Consider the following 18958-nt stretch of genomic DNA (forward strand, 5'->3'; position numbering starts at 1 on the left):
TCTCCAATCTGCCGCTCTGGGAGCTGTGATCTGTTGCATGCCATTGCTATTCCCAGTGGCACTCAGTTCCCCAGTTTTGCCTGCCATGGTTCCCAAAGCAACATTGCAGGCAGACTTGTGCTCACATGCACAATATTACAAGAATGCTGGCAGCCGCCAGGAGCAGCAGGGGCCACAATTTGGCTGGGGTCCTAGCCTGAAGCGCATTTAGCACAAGGGGTAACCCAGCCTTGGCTGAGAATACTTGGAGAACTAAGGGTATTCATTGTCCAATCAGGTACCCAAAGCTCTCGGAAATTTCTTTTGGCAACAGAAGGCCACAAATAAAATAAATGAATGCTTGATAAAATAATCCAAGTAGCAGTTTAACAAGCGTAAACTTGAATGTGGCGGCAATAACACAGAACTATTGTTTAAGCGCAGGCATCAGTTTGATGAGGTGCTTATTTCAGCTACAAAGCAGGCAAACACATGCATAATGAACTGCCGGATGAATTATTAATGTCTTGCTTATTTAGCCTCATCTGTCTCGAAGATAATGTATCCTAAGTATAATGAGTGATTGGTTTTGTACATAATTACAGTAGCAGCAGTATCTAGGAAATTTGCTCTTGCAAAGGAGAATTCTAAAAATAAAAATCATCACTCGCACTCGGTCACCGCTCCATTTTATCAAAATCAAAGCGAGCAGCCTGGTGAATGTGTAATAAATTCGCGGGGACGGAAGCATTATTAACATCATAATTTCACATAAAGTGTTTTTACTTAATCATTCATTACAGATCATGCGCTGTAAAAAGATTTGTCTCCTGTTTATTTCTCTCGGTTCTTTAAAAGATATCTCTGCCACACTAGTCCTCTTTTTGTTGCCGCTGACTGCTAGGTAAGCAAGATTTGAAGGAATAAAAAAGGGGGGATTATAGGCTGGGAGTGACAAATTTACGTTAATCCTGACAGAATTTTAATTAAAAAGTTGCTACTTGATTACTTTTCATTTCTAAAACATGTACTACTGGGACTAATCATATGTAATTTACTCCTCTCCAACTCAAAGTAGTGGTGTGACAAGAACAATAGATCAGAAGCTCATTAACCTCTAAATTACAAAGCTCTGACACTTTTTGGATGACATAAAATCTCTATCTGTAGATGGATAAGAAGAGGTTTCTGGTCCATTCTGACCAAGCATAAAAATGGGAGGGTTCCACCCCTAAGGCAAGTTTTAAAAAGACAAATCTGAGTTAAAAAAAATTCTGCAGATAGCAGGTTCCCACTTCTACTACTGGAGTTAAACACTGGTTCAAAAAATGCAAATATGTTCCCTTTGTGGCGAGAAGAAGATCAATGGCAGGAGTAGGTAAGAAGGTGGATTAAGAACACCTAGCTACTTAAAATGGCCTAAAGTCTCCAGGGCAAGGAGAATGACACCCCAGAATGCTGAAGGAACCTGTAGGTGTTATTCCAGAACTACTGTCTGCAATCTCTGAAAATTCTTCAAGAACAGGTGAGGTGCCAGAAGGCTGGAGATGGGCAAATATTGTTCATATCTTCCAAGAGGGAGGAAAGGCCCATCTGGGTAAGTAGAGTTCTAGCAGCCTGACACAGATACTGGGGGAAATCTCAAAAGATTAATAAGTAGTCATCCTGTGAGCATAGAAAATAATGCACTGATTACCAATGACCAACATGGGTTTCTCAAGAATCAGTCGTGCCAGACCAACCTTATTTCATTTTTTGGTAGTTACTAGTTTGGTAGATCATAGAAACGGCATGGGCATAGTATATTTTGCTTTCAGTGGAGCATATGACAAGGCCTCCCATTTTTTACTTGTTAACCAGATGGTAAAATATGAGCTGGATTATATTGTTAGGTGAATCTACAACTGCTTGAGCAACTGTACCCAGTGAGTGCTCATTAATGGGTCTGTGTCTACCTGGAGAGAGGTCTTTAGTGGAGAGCCAAAGTGTTCTATCCTATGCCCAGTGTCCTTCAATATTTTATTGATCTGTCTTACTGAATGTCACAGGGTGGCTCAGGACACCAGTGCAATGGAGCAGAGGGGAAGCCAATCCTGTTCTGGCTCCCAAGCAATTATTTGCCAACACAGTGGCTAGTAAGAGGTTACTTGGGTTATTCATCACTGACCTTGGGTGGTTCCTTAGGGGGGCGGCGGCTTTTTGGTTTACTTGGAATGACCTGGCATTCAAAGCGGCTTAACTTGCAATCCAGTGTTCCGTTTGTAACATACAGCAAGACCTGTGTCAAAGCCAGATGATCGCTATAGTGCAGATCCAGGTCTACTGCCCATACCTAATGACAGCAGAAAAAGAAAAATAAGGAAAACTTTTGTGGCAGCACTCCTGTAAAGGAATAGACATTTGCTTTCTGACAGTTAACTGCACAATCCACCTCCTCTTCTAGGCTGAGAAACAGACATCACTACTTCAAAGTTAAAATAATATTTATGGGAGAGCAGCAGCTGCAAGTAACTCAATAAGATGGACTAATTGTTCTGAATTTTTTTAACTGTTTGTAAACATGTGTCATATTAGTTCCACCCCATTGGCCCATAACCCAACCACCCCCAATCTGGTGCCCTCCAGATGTTTTAGACTGCCCCTCTCATTGCCATACTGGCTGGGGCTGATGGAAGTTAGAGTCCAAAAGATCTGGAGGTCAGGGATGGTTGCCCTGACTAACAGGGCAACAGATGGTTGCCCTGACTAACAGAACAATCCAATCCCCTGATTTGCCATGCTGGAGTGGGTCTAGATTAAGTGGAGGTGTCCCTCTGTCCACCACACATGTAGTTCTAGGCAGTTACCCATCCAGGCACTGACCAGATCCAGACCTGCTTAGCTTCAGCAAGGTGGCCTCATGCGCCTATGGACCACAGCCCAGGAGAAATGTACTCAAAGATAGAGAAACAGAGTGTCGCTGCTGTTTATGCATGCAAAGCTAAGCACTTGCTTGTGAGCACATATGTGATCAATTCCACCAGCAAGAGTCTTTCAGCATTAACTGTGATGTGCTAATGCATCAGTCAGCAACAGCAAAGCATCTACAATCCTGCTAGGTAGACTATAAAAATATATATTTACAGTTGCATTTTAGGAGCTCTGAAGCTAACTTGCCCCAGAGACAGCTTTGGGATGCAAGCCATATCTCAGTTCTACAATCGGACAGAACTATGCAACTGAGAAAAAAATTAAAGAAAGTTATTATCTGATTTCAGTTATACATTAGGGAGCAAGAATTTAAGAAACTGGGCAAGACAGATAAGACTACGCAACTGAGACAAATTATTCTGGGGGAAACCAAAGTATTTTTTATTTATTTACTTATTTATATATAGCACCATCTATGTATACAGCACTTTGTAAAGAACAGGTTTGACAGATCCCTATCTCAGGGGGCTTACAATATAAAACAGACACAGAAGAAAAACAAATGGGAGGTAATGGAAGCAGGGAAGAATATGTGTTAATTTCAAGTGCCTGTTCTTTGACTTAGTTACATGATGATATTGTTACTAGGAGGGTGCTCCAAAGATTTCTAGGAAAGGTAAGCATTGAGGAGAGGGAGGGAGGGAGGGGAGGGCAATTCCAGGCATCAGTAGCAGCAAGGAGGAAGGGATGGAGTCATTTCAGAGAGCAGAATGGGGACATTTGGATAGCTTTGGGTGGCGCAGCTGGTTAAGTAAAGGTCACGGGAAGAAGGGATGTGAACAGAGATTTTGGTAGATGGGGTGCAGGAAGAAGCTGATGGAGGGTTTTGAAGGTAAGCCATGAAGCTTATGCAGGATCTGGGACTGGGCAGGAAGTAGTGAAGGAGTTTAAGGAGAAGAGCCATAGGATCATAGGAAGTTGCTTTAGACCAGTGTTTCCCAACCGGTGTTCCGCAGCACACTAGTGTGCCGCGGAACGTTGCCTTGTGTTCCGTGGGAGGGAGGCGGGCGAGTCGGGCGGCGAGAGGCGGGGCGGCGGCGGCGAGCACACGCGGGGCGGCGAGCGAGCGAGCGAGCTCCCACATCCCATCGCCGCTCGCTTCGGCCGGCCTACTGGAGGAAGGCGCGAAAACCTCGCGCATGCGCAGGCCTTCCGCCTGCGACAGCCCAGTAGGCCGGCCGAAGCGAGCGGCGATGGGATGTGGGAGGGAGCTCGCTCGCCGCCCCGCGTGTGCTCGCCACCCAACTCGCCCGCCTCCCTCCTACGGCACACCAGCCTACCTCCGTGGGAGGGAGGCGGGCGAGTCGGGCGGCGAGAGGCGGGGCGGCGGCGGCGAGGAGAGGCCACCCAGCGCGGGGCTCTCGCCGTCTGCCTGCCTGGCTGCCTGCGAGCTCGGCGGGCAGCGCTTCCGTCCACAGCGCCCGCCTCGCGGCTCTCATTCCCTGCCCCTGCCAAAGCTCACCCAGCCAAGCCGCGCTCTCCTTCCTGCCTCGCTTTGCTGCCTCCTCCCCCCCCACCCCCAAAGCTTGGAGGTTCCCCGGCAGGAAGGAGGGAACTTAATCCTCTCCAAGGGCTGCGGAAAACAGACATGCAAATGGGGGCTTGCCAGCTCTTCAAGCGCCGCCGGCTTTCTTCGGGAATTACCGCCCGCCGAGCCCGGTAACGCTGACAAGCCGAGCCGCGGGGCTTGGCAGCGCAGCCGGCAGAGTGTGGGAAAGGGCGGCCGCCATGCGCCGGGCAAGGCGAGACTCGACGGGGAGGACACCGGCAGCAGTGCCCCCCCCCCCAGAAACCCACTCCGGGCAGGTAATTCACAGAGAGTGGACAGAAGGAAGCCTTAAAGGTCTTCAGCCTCCCAGAGTGGCGGGGAATAATAATAATAATAATAATAATAATAATAATAATAATAATAATAATAATAAAAAAATTGACAGGTGGTGTTTTTCTAGGTGAGGGGGTGGGGACTGTAATAACAAAAAAATCAGCTGTATATCAACCGCTGTTTTGCAATGAGGAATTGCAAATAAGGAAGATCAAAAGGAGAATGTTTTTTTTGGGGGGGACTCTCTTCCTCTTCCTCCTCCTCCTCTCGTTCTTGCTCCTCTTCCTGGCAAAAGGGCTGCTGAGACCCCTTCTCTCTTGGGTGCCGGTGGGTGCTGTGACGTTGACGCTGCTGTGGCAAGTGGCTTTACTTAGCAGAGTGCATTCCCCTTTACACAGGAGGGGAGGGAAAATAATTGAAACTTACACTTTCGTGCGTCCCTCCCGGCGCGACGCTGCGCGCTGACGTCACGGGGCTGTAATGGTGGTGTGCCTTGAGATTTTTTTCATCAAACAAGTGTGCCTTTGCCCAAAAAAGGTTGGGAAACACTGCTTTAGACTGAGTCAGACCACTGGTCCATCATGCTCATTATTGTCTGCGCTGACTGACAATGGCTCTCCAGGGCCTCAGGCAGCAAACATTATCAGCCCTACCAGTAGGTACCAGGGATTGAACCTGGGACCTTCTGCATGCAAAGCAGAAGCTCTGACCACTGAGCTAAAGTCCTTTCCCATGTGACATATTCAGAGCAACAAACGAGGCAAATAAAGCTGGCAGCAGAGTGCTGGGTACAGGTGAGTGAGACACAGTAGGTGGGATAATAGGAGACCCTAGAGAGAACAAAGTTTGCAGCCATGAAGATGAGAGCTACAGAGGGCACGGAGCAGATATTTTGCTGAGGATACGGGCGGCAAAGGGTTGTAATTTGTCACATTGTAAAGAGAGAAGTGGCATGATTTGGGAACAGATTGCATTTGTGGGTCCAAGGAAAGATAACAGAAAGCCAAGGCTTTATCCTGATCAACAGGGTGGATGGTGATGCTAATGGATAAGGAGCGGGAACAAGGAGAAATGGGAGAAAATGGGATACATTTTGTATGGACACATGGAGCTTGAGACAATGCTGGCGCACCCAAGCAGACATATCAGAAAGGTAACTGGAGATGGAGGATTGGATGGATGGCAAATGATATGGATGGAGTGGTAGCGCTAGGAGCTTATAGGTGGCATTGAAAACCATGAGAAGTGATGAGGCTACCCAGGGGGGTAATGTATACAGAAAGAAGAGTAGAGGGCCAAACGCAGAGCATGCCAGGCATCAATGTGGGAGGGGCCACAGAGCAGCCACATGGGCAAAGATGTCACATGAGACACCCAAGCTAGAAGAGACAACTAAGGTGCATCTTCCAACTGGGTCCATGATCCAAAGGTTCTTCAGAGAGTTCTAAAGTAGGCTAAACACTGGCTGTAGTTTGCCTATCATTACGTCATGGAACGTCATCATTATTCCAACTGTTCAGAGTGAAGATGTCAGCGACAGAATGTTAGCAAGCAGTCTAGCTTCTTTAAGGAAATATCTATCTGTGTTTTGGGCCAGGTGGGTTATATTGGGCAAGGAAACAGGGGGAACAGTAGTGTGGGGCAGTAAAGGCAAAGGAGTGACAGGTACTTTGACTTAACTGTCCAAATGGCTGGAAAGTTCTGCTTCTGACAAAGTAATCTTCTGGAATTTCTATTCTCCCCCCCCTCCAAAAAACCCACCACAATTCTAATGACACTTATATGGGCAAAGCATGGGTACCTGGATGGGCGGGGGGATATGGTAGAGGAATAATACTAGGGGTGGCCTGCAAAGGGAACTGAAGAAAGGGCAGTCCCCCACACCTGCCTTTTCCTAACTCCTATTAGTGCAGGTGGCCCTGGCAACATATGTGGCCCCAGAGTTCTCCCCCGTTCCCCGTGAGCTATCTACACACCAGTCTGATCTGTGAACATCAGTCCTTCGGAACAAATCTCACACACAATGACTTGAATAAGCCACTGAATGGTAAATGGCATCATTATAAGGCTATTAAGAGGTCAGGCAGTCAAGGCCTCTTGCTAAACTGGAGCTAATTTCTGAATCATATTCACAAAATAATGCCCTTTTTATAACAGCAAATAAATCACATCAGTAACAGTTGTTAATAACGAACTGCCAAGTATCTGTTGCGCGGTTAAATATCCTATTTGTCAACTTAAATATTTCCCACTGCATGGAGGAAAATGCAAATTGGATGCTGATGGCCAGTATTCTTTGGTACATTTCAGTAGGAACATTTGCCAGTTATAATTCTTTACTTCCACCCCTGCCCACACCTTCAGATTTGCTCTGTGGGGAAATGAAGGCCCTTCTCTAGTCTTGGCTTAGTGTGCTGCAGAAGCTTAGATGAGCTACCTGGGTCTGTTTATTTATTTGATTGGAACCCTCCTTTAAGTTAAGCCATAAATCAGACCCTCGTTTTTAAACAGTATGTTTGGGGATAAGCGCCCACCTTGTGAATCTGCTACCTTTCTTCAAAGCTTGCCACTGTTTTCTAGACCCTTTCCCTCTTGATATGCTCCTTAGTTTTCTAGTCCAGTTCTAGGACTACAATTGATGAAGCCTGAAATATTGCCTGTGGACTGTGGCTTCCCATAGCCCAGTTTGGATTCTAGAACTCACAAATGGAAACGGTGAAGAAAGGAAGCATTTTTGTTTCATTTTGTCCCTTGCACTTAGGAAGCCAGAAATGTGGGGTGTCCTACTCTCCCCCACGAGCAGAATGATTCATGATGAAGCATCTCTAATGACTTAGCTCACTAAGCACTTAGTGACATGGAGGAACTGCTCTTATCCAACACTCCCTGCGTTGTGCACAACCATGGCATTGCAAATGTGATGCCTAGTTCACAGCCCACTTTGTTCAAATGTGTGGACAATCTCAGAAGCCAGTGGGAAGCTGAGCAGGGCTCCCATCCACATTCCTTGCTTCTTTCCCCACAAACATTCCAGCTTTAAGGAATTCTTTGCCACCAGACTGATATGATGGCAGTACTAAAGCCCATTTGGGGGAGATTTCCAAGATGGTTTGTTCCCCCAAACTTGTTCCTCTTAATGATATATAGAGAAGAGCAGGGTTTAGGATCTTATTGCCTTCTTATTAGTTGCAACATGGAAATTGCACAACACTGGCACTCCCCAGGCCTTTGCTGTCTACAAAACTGATTCTGCAAGATTTGGCATTTTGCCCTTCTAGAGAAATTAACCCACTCAGCTAGATTATCTAGCGACCTCTTTCTCAGTGTGTGGCTTCTGTTTATTTCCTATGTTAACAAGAATACATCCTTCCCATGACCACCCTTGGCTCATTTATAATTTTGGAAAGATAATCTTATTTAATGCATAGTTTTGTCTGGACTGTTCATTTTGAATGCACTATCTGTATTGTGACCCTGCTTCTCTCTCTGGGTTGGGACTATTGTCCTCATTTGTTGTTTTCTGTTTGACTATGTTTTCACTTTGATAAACTCTTCAGCTAAAATAAAAGCACTAGCTCAATTCTGGGAAATGCAGGTTTATTAATTACATTTATATCCTGCCTTTCCTCCAAGGATTTCCTGCTTTTATCCTCACAACAACCTGCCAAGGTAGGCTAGGCTGAGAAGTGGGGGCAGGCCCAAGGTCACACAGGAAGCATCCTTGCTGCTTGGGGATCTGAATCTAGGTCTCCAGCACTAGCCATTGCACCATGCTAGCCAAGAACAGAACACCCACCTTCAGAGACAGCTTCTGATCATTGCAGGGAATTACAGCAATTATGTATACCTTTGCCTGAATCACACCTCACTTTCTGGTTAATCCAGCTGGCCTCTGATCCAATCCAGGAAAGGCAATTCTAGCAGAGGCACAATAAACTATGCCAACTGAGCAGAAATAGGGCCAAATCCATTTAGTTTGCACATATTGCAGATTTTAAGGTTTTAATGAAGGTCAGCCCTGCTGCCGCCATGCGCTTTTACAGAGATCATGGATATAAATGGAACAGTCCCCTCACCTGCATAGTGAGAAGTAGCAAAGGTAGCAGAGTGCCAGTCTCAGCTGCTAGTGGTTGACATCTCATCTCAAAGTAGAGGTCCAGCATAGCAGATGGGGCCCCATTATGCTAAATCAGCAAGCCCATGACTTCACTTTGCTGGTGGGTGGGTAGACCCTCCCAACCAAACCTGTATCTATGAGCTTCAGGCTTGCACAATTATCCCAAACTGCTAACTGCCACAGTGCCTTGCTGCCTAGTGCTCACTTTGTTGTTCACAAAACTGAATTGTTTTCATTAGTTCAACATACAGGTAGTGGTGTGCTTATGTTATGAGATCTGCAAAGGTAGGCAAACAGATGTGGATGGATTCCTATTAGCCTCTTGGTTAATGGAGATATTTTCATTTCCTGGGGGCAGGGGTGGAAATCCAGCAAAGAGGGGAGAAAGATATTGATCTTGGAATGCCTTGAGTGGAGTCCTTCTGCTAAAATAATATTTCTCTCCCAACGCTACGACCCCATCACTCTTCTCCTTAAGTCTCTGTGCTGGCATCCATCACACCTGCTATGAACTCCAGGCTCCAATATGTTTATGTTGAAGACTCTTTGGGCCGCAATTATATCCTCGGCACCACCTTCTTCCCTTCCTCACACCATCCATTCTGCTTCTAGTCCTTCTTCTAGGAGCCAGCTCCTTCCTTAAAACTGCAAAGCCTTCCCAAGGCAACCACTTATTACACTGTTCTCTTATAGCCCATGACCACCAGCTTGCCTTCCCCTGCTCACTGTGTACCTTTGACAAACTCTCTGCTTTGGCAAGCAATGCATTTCTCCTCTTATCTAGTGAACAGTCCCAAAGGAGCTGCTAAATCAATAAATGATAATGGTGTGAAGCAAACATTTGCTAGCCACCTCCAGATGTTTTCAACTCCCATAGAGGCCAGAGCCTGTTGAGACTTTTTCCACCAAAAGGGGCTGCCCTGCTTGTCCTGAGAGGAGGGCAGGACCTCTGCACTACTGCAAAGGACCTAGGCAGTGTGTGTCCTGCACCACTAGAGCCCGATTAATTTTGTTGCAGTTGCTTGGGATGCTTCTGCTAGTCAGCCATGGCTGTTTATAAGACAAGGACCATAGGAAGCTGCCTTATACAGAGTGAGACCAATGGTCCACCAAGCTCAGTATGGTTTGCAGTTCTCCAGGGTTTCAGGCAGGAGTATCTCCCAGGCTTGCAGGGAGATGTTGCTGGGGACTGAACTTGGGAGCATCTGCATGCAAGGCAGATGTTCAGCCACTGAGCTACCGCTCTTCCCAGCCATGCTCCTCCAGCCCTACTTCCTCCTACTTCTCCAGCCTTCCTTGTGGGATTTGGGTATGTAATCAATGAGGGTGCGATTGGCTACTTTGAAATTCCCACATGGGGTTATTTAATACGGGACATGGTGGTGGGCAGGATCTCAGGTTGTCAGCAAAACCAAAACCCAAGCCATCGGGTGTGGAGTGTGGAGACCACAAAATGAAAGCACGGTGAGTGAATAAAGTCACAGTTATGGTGTCATTCTTTACAGCTGCCATAAAAATGTTTCAGCTTTAAAACGTGAGAAGGGCAAGGAAGCATAAATTCTTAAACAGTTACTAAATTATCGCTTTTCTTCCCTCGGTTTAATTGTTTCTTTCTGCCTCCAATATTGACTTCTACATTATTATACAGAGTACACCTGCCTTTTCTTTTTTTTTAAGAAGTGGCTGGATGACACTGTAAAAATGCCAATTAGTAAAATATTAATGCAAGTCGGGTTTCTCAGAAGAGAGCTCTCTTCTTTATTATGGTTAAAATTCACCACGGGACTGAATATTTTAGCCAGGATTGAAGACTGTTATCTTATTTGATTGCCATCTAGTGGTAATAGGTAGAATCCCTCTGATTTAAAAAGCATGTAGCAGCCAAAGACCGACAGTACGGAGGAGGTTGAAAAAATTGCTTTTAAACAACGCAGATGAAGACGCATGGTTCACTAAAGAGGCTGGGGCCAGCATCCAAAAGGTATGGATGTACAGTATGCAAGTGGAGATTTGCTTCTGAATTTCATTGAAGTATTTCCAGTGCCGAAGAGGCAAACTGGGATGCAGGTGGAAAAGCAGGTTGACTCTTCAGTGGCAGGAAGTGTGACTGCGAAATTAGAAAGCAAATATTTGACCGTGCATACGGTTCTCTTCTTGACAGGCTTCTACTGCTCCATCGCAATTCCTCATTATTCTCTTGCAATTTCTAAGCTGTCTTCCCCTGTTTTGATAGTGCTCATGCAAGCTGCCTTGTGAGAGTGTATGTACCCTGAAAAGGCCGGGTAAAAAAGGAGATATAGGAAATATAAAACAAATAATAGATTTGGGTGAAAAGGCCAACTCCCTTAAAAAACAACCCCCAAACCCTTACTTCTTGGAAAACATTAACAGGTGAGCTTATCTGGCCACGCACTGGAACCATTCACAAGGCCAGCCCAACATGCAGAAGAAGCCCATGGAGTCTACACAGGTTGACTTTCACACATGAAGAAGGGCCAGGCAAGTGTGATTTTAAAATTTATTTTTTATCGGGGCGGAGGACTGCAGCCAAGTGACCATTTGCCTCCTTTTCCACTGAGACACTTATTAATAGTGTCAGTCCCAGAACGTAGCCTTTGAGAAGAAGGCGCTTTGGATCGTGTTATGTCGAAAATTGACTGTGCAGCCTCCCTCTTTGCTGTTTACGCTCAGCCATTTCCCTGTCTCTGAAGTGCTCCATCCTTCACCCGGTGACTCCTTTCGTTTCCTTGTGAGGGACTTAGTTAAAGGCAGCTTGAAAGTTCAAATAAATTACATCAGCTACTTCTCCCTTTTCCAATTTTCTAGGGCAATGTTCAAAGAATTCTGAGATCGAGGGGGGGTGGGATGGCGGAGGAAAAATGACTTGGTTTCATTTCACAGCAGCCATATGGGCTCACTCTTTTCCTCTCATGTTCAACGAGGTGTTTATAGAGTTCTATCTCCAGGCTCTGCAATTCATAACTTTCCAACATGGGAGATCAATGCAGCTATTCTACAGGACAGTGAAGCTAGACGTCTTGGCAGTTGTTTCTGAAAGGTTGCAATTCAGATTTCCTCATTTGAAGACTAAACACTGTCCAGGTGGCATCTGGAACGAGTTAATGCTACTCCAAAACAAGCAAGGAGCAGAACTGAGGGTGACTACAGTGGCTCCAACAACCCCACGATGCATTCCAGAAATTCTGGCTGCCTTGCTGAAATCCAGAATGCTTTTTGATAAGTTGGTTGCACATGTTCTGCCTAGAATTCCAGTGTCTCTCCAGACTGGTGTTTTATTACAGGTGTATTCTTTACCATATTCTTGACACCATAGTATTGCATCAGTGGTGAACTTATTCTGCTTTATTAGTTGCTCTGTAATGCTTCCCAAACGCTACCACATTATTTCTGTTTGGAGGGGCTATATATAGCACAACAGCAGTAGGACAACAAACAACAATAAAACACAACCAGAACTTTGGTGGTGTTTCAGCAGGAAGTTACAGGACATTAACTGTTTGGAAAAGAAGCAGTACGATGACCCCATAACTTTTGCAAGCACAAATACCATTGAAATCAGGATTGCTTATAACTGTCCTAATAGCATCATAAGCACAAATAATCATGAATGCACAATGGAAAGGACATCTGGAGGGACCTTCAGAGGGTTGGTTTTTTTTGTTTTGTTTTTTGCACCACGCTAAAATTCTGCATTCAGAAAATACAAATTCTGCACCAGGAACACCTGATTTTTCTGCTTGAGCAAACTCACATATTTTGTTTTGTTTTGCATAATTTGATTCAAATTTACTCATCATGGGGAGGTGCAGTGCCAAACACAGAAGCCTGACCTACAAATGTTGGAAATCTGACTCAGCTGCTCCTTAGACATGGGCTATTTTAGCAAGCATCGTTCACACACTTCCAAACGTGTCCTGGAAACGTGTTACATTAAAAACAAGAATAACCCAAAACCAAAAGCTGATACTCTTGGGAAGCTAAATCCTGTGCTCACTTGTCACATCCTTCTCTTTCTCTGTGCTCCTGGGGATCCTGGCACTTAACTCAGTTTGTTAATTCGATACCTGAATTTTAACAATATTTTCTTGAAAACCTTTTCATTCCAGAGCACATTGCTGAACCACTGCTGTGCCCCAGTGCAAACTCTGCTGAAGGGAAGGCATCTGCACAGGAGCGGTTCCTGCAGGATTGTGCCTGCTGCCCTTAATTGGCTTGAAAACTCATCATCCAATAGAGTTCTCTGTGGGTTAGATTGGAAACTACAGGGAAAGCTCCAGCAGGAATTGCTCTGTGTTGCTAAACCACAAAGTGTCTGGGCCTTTCTATTACATCCCCCCTCCAATTACATAATTAAAGTCACCTATGATATTTTGAGGCATTCCTTTGACACAGGCTACATCCCACTGGAGATATGTATATAATGAAGGTTTATATGTTTTACAAAATGTTCTGTTTTCAACAATAACTTCCATTACGCTAGTTGTCTCTCAGTAGACCCTGCTTCTGCCTTTATAGCACTTGTGAAAAACAAAGTGCTTATAAAACCAGGACTCGAGAATATAGATCTTGACAAGCAAGCAAAAACAGCAGTTAAAGGGCACTTGCCTCCCTCGTAACAAGGCCTCCGTTCTGTTTTCTGGGCTGCTTTCACTTAAGATTTTGATTTGCTTGCTTTTGCTTTAGGGTCGGTTTTGTTCAGTGCCTCAAAACTTTTGAGTCCCTTCAATCATTACGATGATGTGCTATGGGTGGCGGGGGGGGGGGGGAGCTGCAGATTCACCAGCTCCTCTGAGTTGATTACATTATCCCAGTCAATAGGTTATTTGGGTAATTTCTAGGACCGTTTGCTAAACCAGTTAAAAGGCATTTCCCCTCCTAGCTTTTAATCAATGGAATAACAGATTCAAATAGGTATTATTAACTTAGTGCAGATTAAACTTCGTGGATAGCCATTTTTTCTCAGCTAAATAATCATAGATAATTTGTTTGGGAAATCAGCTTAAAGCACAGGGCATAAATAAAAGAGCTGTAAGCACACAAAGCTGGATGGAGAGAGCCTCACATGCGCACCAGGGAGCTCACAGAGCTCCAATACACAAGGGCCCTCCCATTCACTACAATGGAGGGGTCAGCACCCTGTGTGCGACAGGGACAGCTGCATAGGGCGTGGCTCCCCCTACTGGAATGAAAGGAAAAGTCCCGGAAGGGAGGGGAACTGCTGTGTGCCAACCGAGAGCTCCCAGGCTCTTCTTTATTTTTGCCCATATTGACCTGGCAGACCAATAAAGTGTTTTCTTTCAATAAGACATTTTCCTATGCATTTTCTCAAAGCCCCCTTTGGCTTTCTGCAGTCTAGCTTTTCCTTGCCATGACCACCAAACAAACAAGGGATGAATTGCATTTCCATTTATTGAAAGAAAATCATAGCACTTCAATGAACATTTATAAGCAGTTTGCTCTAAAATATCATGATGTTCAATAAAATTTCCTAAAAATGAGATGAAAGCAAAGCAAAGCTGTGCCTTACAAGCAAAACCAAGAACTGTACCAAACAAAAACAAAAAAATAACAATTAAGAATCAAGAGTCCAGGAAAGCTTGGAGAAGTACATTTTTAAAAAGAGGTGCTTCGAGGTCACTGCTGTCCCTTCCTCGCAAATTCCCCGAGGGAGGGCACTGAAGAGGGTGGGTGCTGTCAATATGATGGCACACTTCCATATTATCACAAAGTGATAATCCACTGGCCATGCTATAAACCAACAGGGTCTCCTGGGAAGATCTAAAAGGTGGGTTTGGTCTGTATCAGGGTTGTGGGGTGGGGGAGAGGCTGCTAGTTATCCCAGTCCCCAGTTGTTTCTGGGGAACCTTTTTGCAGCCTGAGGGCCACATTCTCTTCTAGGGAACCTCCCGAGGGCCACATACCAGGGCAGGGTCAGAGGCAAAAGTGGGAAGAGCAATGAATATGCATTTTACCTTTGTGTACTAGGCTGGTTCCAAGGACACTTCCACACACTCCTCCCTATCCTTCAGTGAGGCATGTGGCCTGGGCAGAATCTCAAAGGCGAGATGGTGAGACCTGGAAGGCAGGATTTGGCCCTCAGGTCCGAGGTTCCGCATCCCTAGTTTAGGCCTTTAAATGTCAACAACAAAACCTTGAACTTGGCTCAGCAGCTGACAGCGAGTGCAGATCTTTCAACATCAGTGCAATATATGTACAGGTGGGTGTCCCACTAATCAACCTAGTAACAGCATTTTGTACTAGCTGCAGTTTCTGAACCAGGCATAAGGGTAGCTCCGCGTACAGCACATTACAACAGTTTAATCGAAAGGCTATCAATGTGACCACAGCAATCAAGCAGCAACATGTTTTCTGCACTGTATTTCAAGTGAAGTGTCACTTTTGTTTTGTAACCTGCCCATAATCTCCTTCCCTTTTGAAATCTGGATACCCACTCAGTCCAGCAGGAAGAAACTTGCAGCAAAGCGGGTTCTTACTTTCACACGTTCCCGCCTGGGCATCCACTGCAAAGTAGGTGTGCTATTCCTGTCTAGAGGCTAAATTCCAGAATCTTTTCTCATCAGTATTTGAGGAATTTCTCAAGGAAACGCATTTGAGACAAGACACATTTTATATCTGAATATGAATTTTGCAACAGTTGGATTCTCCTCAAAAGCTAAGAAAATTAACCAGTCAGCTCTCTACCTGATGTATGAACAACACAAGCCTTGGGCTCTAACAAATCAATAGAACGGATTTTAACTGCTGGAAAGGAGAACACACAACACATTGATCTAGGCCATAATAACTCTTCCAGCTGGTGAGTTAATCCTCAGGAAATGCCCAGTGCCTATGGTGTGGTTCCTTGTGTAAAATGGATATTAAATGTATGCTTGGAATATGGTCCATCATTGAACGATGCTGGAGGTGAACAGGCTCTGTTGCTCTTCAGAGACTACTGGGGCATACGTAGCTTATCAGAAGACCCAGACACACATGGCTTGGTTCCTGCAAACATATGGATGTCGCCCTCTAAGTCCTACTCAGAGTAGGCCCACTAAAATTACTAAGGTACTCTGAGTAGAACTAACATTGAATACAACCCACAGGCCTCAATTTACATAGAAGCAGCAGCAAGATTGACCATGAGATTGGCACGTGTTTAGAACCTAAAGGCTAGAAGATGAAGCCACCAAGAGACCTGATTACCTTTTCACATGCCCCCCATAGTATGTTTCAGCACCAATTGCATAATATATCAGAATCACTCATGTCAGGTGGTGTCATGGGCTGTCCTCATCATCCTGACTCAGCCAACCCATGACAGGTGATGGCTGGGTCTGATCAGTCAGGCTCAAATGCCTTTCCTCCTACATTGCCTCTGTTTTGTTTCACCAAAAGCCTCGCAGGCTATGCTCTGTACTGCAGAAGTGCCATCTAGGCCACAAGAACCAATTCCTGTCAATTAGGCCCTACAAAGCCCCAGCCTTCTAATCAATTCATCATACTGGAGAAGGAAGAGTCTGCCTCTGTATGTTTTTGGACAAGACTTGCTTTGGATCATCTTGCTTTCACTTGGAACCTTTGGGAATGTACTTGCCTTCTGACCTTTGCCCAATGTTTCTAGAACTTGACCCGGGAATGTGCTACTCCCTGGACAACCAGCAAAATATGGCCCAGAAGCCTGACCCCCCATCAAACCCAGACACACAACTACTTTACTGTGCACACATTCAGTCTAAGCCAAGAGTCAATTCATGTGGAATACAGTCCCAATTTCTAGACTCCCTTGAGTGGATTCATCCTAGCCAAGTGGATAGAAATTAAGCACCCTATCCTAAGTGGTTTGGGGGCAGGCAAGCAATAGCACACTGCTCAAAGTAATGTGGAAACCAGGCAAAAAAAGTAAGGATCTGTGTGTGTCTTATTTCAGCAACTTTGCAACTGGTGTACTAAAAACCCTTCAATTCCACTTGATCCAAATTTCCATGATGTCACTAGGGTCTTCTTCATTGGCCCCTGGTCTCTTTCTAACCACTCCATTTGCAAATCAGGGCCATTTCAAGACACTGTGAGTCCCTAAGCAGCTGCTTTGCACCTGATATGCAAAGCCCAGGGTCTCTTGCACCTGAACTGATGGTGCAGCTTTCGAGTCTCATATGGCTGGTTCTTGACCAGCTCCTGAGGATGGCAGGGTAGGGCAGTTGCTGCAGCCCACCAAGAAGGTCAAAGGAAGCAGCTCCTAGGCAGCATTGCTCCAGGGAATAATGAAGCTGCCTGTATGCCACTGAGCATTGGGTGGTGTAGGTTGTAAAGATTATTTTCTATGTGGCTTGGCTTTCTTGCATGAGCCACCTGGACTCTGGGGTGACCTCTCAGTCTGCCCACCTCCTACACTCTTCGCTGGCTAAGGAAACACATAAATGCCTGGGGATCCACCTGAATCCAGCCAATGGCTGCTTCACTGGTGGTACCTAATAATATTGCCTCCCCAAGCAACTGCTTGCACAATCAAGCCAGACAGATGCAGGTATTTGTCACCTATGCCCAAATGTCAGGTACCCATTTTTTTTTCTTATTTCAAAGTTGTGAGCACCCAGTAAAAATCTGGCCACTTTCTGTTGCCTAAACAGCTGCGTTTATGCAAAAGATTCATATCACTATGACAGGGGGTTTTTTGTGTGATTTTAAGATATTTAACTACTCTTTGACTGTACTGGCAACAGATGTTTAATGATATATTTAATTTTTAGATTTAGCAAAACAAGCATAGATCATTGGTTATTTTCTGTAAAGTACAACTCCGGAAGGATGCCTAAGTGTACAGTAAGTTCCAGAGAATTTATTTGAGCCTTTGAGCTACTGATCTAAAATGGGAACTGGGAAATTAGTGTGAGAGTGTTCGAACAAGTCTAATAGGATTTCTAGTTTGCCAAAAAAATAATGCTTCCAGAAGCACAATCTTTGGTGTAATCTCTCTCTCTCACAACAAGACAGATGGCATCATTAATTGCCTCTATATCTAATTAAGTTGGGGGGGGGACTCAGCTTAACTAATGCTAAAGTTGTGGCACAAGCTGGGAAATGCAGGAAATTGCAAGGTAGAACAACTGAGTGGAAACGAAAAGGAAACAGGAGCTGATGGGAATAATAACAGAGCAGGAAGGTGTTTTTTTCTGGTGATGACAAAGGGGTGAGATTCTTCCTGTGGAACTGCCATCACTAAGGAAGGTGGGTGATGTGCCTGCATCAATCCCTTACATTTCTGAGTAGAGAAAGTTTACCCAAATATTGCAGTTTCTTGCCTATTAGAAATGTTTATCATTGATGACAACTACACATCTTCTGCGTTAAAAAAAGTTAGTGGACATGTTTTTGTTTTTATTTTAGCCCCTATGCATATCTATGCTTATTTATAGACTTATTTATTTACTTTGGGCTTTGGGGTTAATTTAGGATGCTGGGTACTGAGTTGTAGTATTAATTACAAGCAGGCTATTCTGTCATGCTGGGTTTGTGTATTTTTTTAAAGCAATTGGATATGCTTGGTTGTAAGTTGGTTTGGGCAAGATAAAGTGACTAACAAATTTAATAGATAACAAACAAACAAACAAACAAATAAATACAAATATATCAAGGGCTTTAAATATTTAATTATTAAATGTTCATTTGATTGTAAACTGCTTTGATAGGTGGTGTAGAAGCCACTAATCAATCAATCAATCAATCAATCAATCAATCAATCAATATTTCTGTCTCAAAGATTAGCAACAGAGAGGTCAATTTGTTCTTGTGCTGGTGCCACTGTCAACCAAGGGCACTCAGGGTTTACCTCCCCTAAAGGATTTGGTATAACAAGCTCCTACACAGTATCAACATCTCCCAGTTCCTGGTGTGAACTTCTGGGTCACACAGCCAGAGTAGGGGTGGGAGTAGAGAGAGGAATTATATGCAGTTCATACTTAAAGGCAAATCTACCTAATTCACGTTTCCTGAAACAACATGAGAGCTGAAATGCAACTGTCCTTCGAATGCAGTTCTCAAGTAATGCG

General features: G+C 44.8%; 1 protein-coding gene across 4 annotated transcripts in view; it reads right to left on the reverse strand.

Moving 5' to 3' along the window:
* The window catches only part of IQCH (IQ motif containing H), a 63237-nt gene that overhangs the window by 6638 nt on the left and 37641 nt on the right, over positions 1-18958 (reverse strand). For 3 of the 4 annotated variants that reach the window (XM_083475072.1, XM_083475073.1, XM_083475075.1), the window contains exon 9: positions 2147-2311. The exons of the other annotated variant lie outside the window; for it this stretch is intronic. In XM_083475072.1, the coding sequence (XP_083331198.1) occupies positions 2147-2311 (165 nt within the window). The remainder of the gene's footprint in view (positions 1-2146; positions 2312-18958) is intronic. 4 annotated transcript variants of the gene reach the window in all.

The sequence above is a fragment of the Podarcis liolepis genome (assembly GCF_965112155.1).
Source record: "Podarcis liolepis genome assembly, chromosome: 14".
NCBI classification, from domain to species: domain Eukaryota; kingdom Metazoa; phylum Chordata; class Lepidosauria; order Squamata; family Lacertidae; genus Podarcis; species Podarcis liolepis.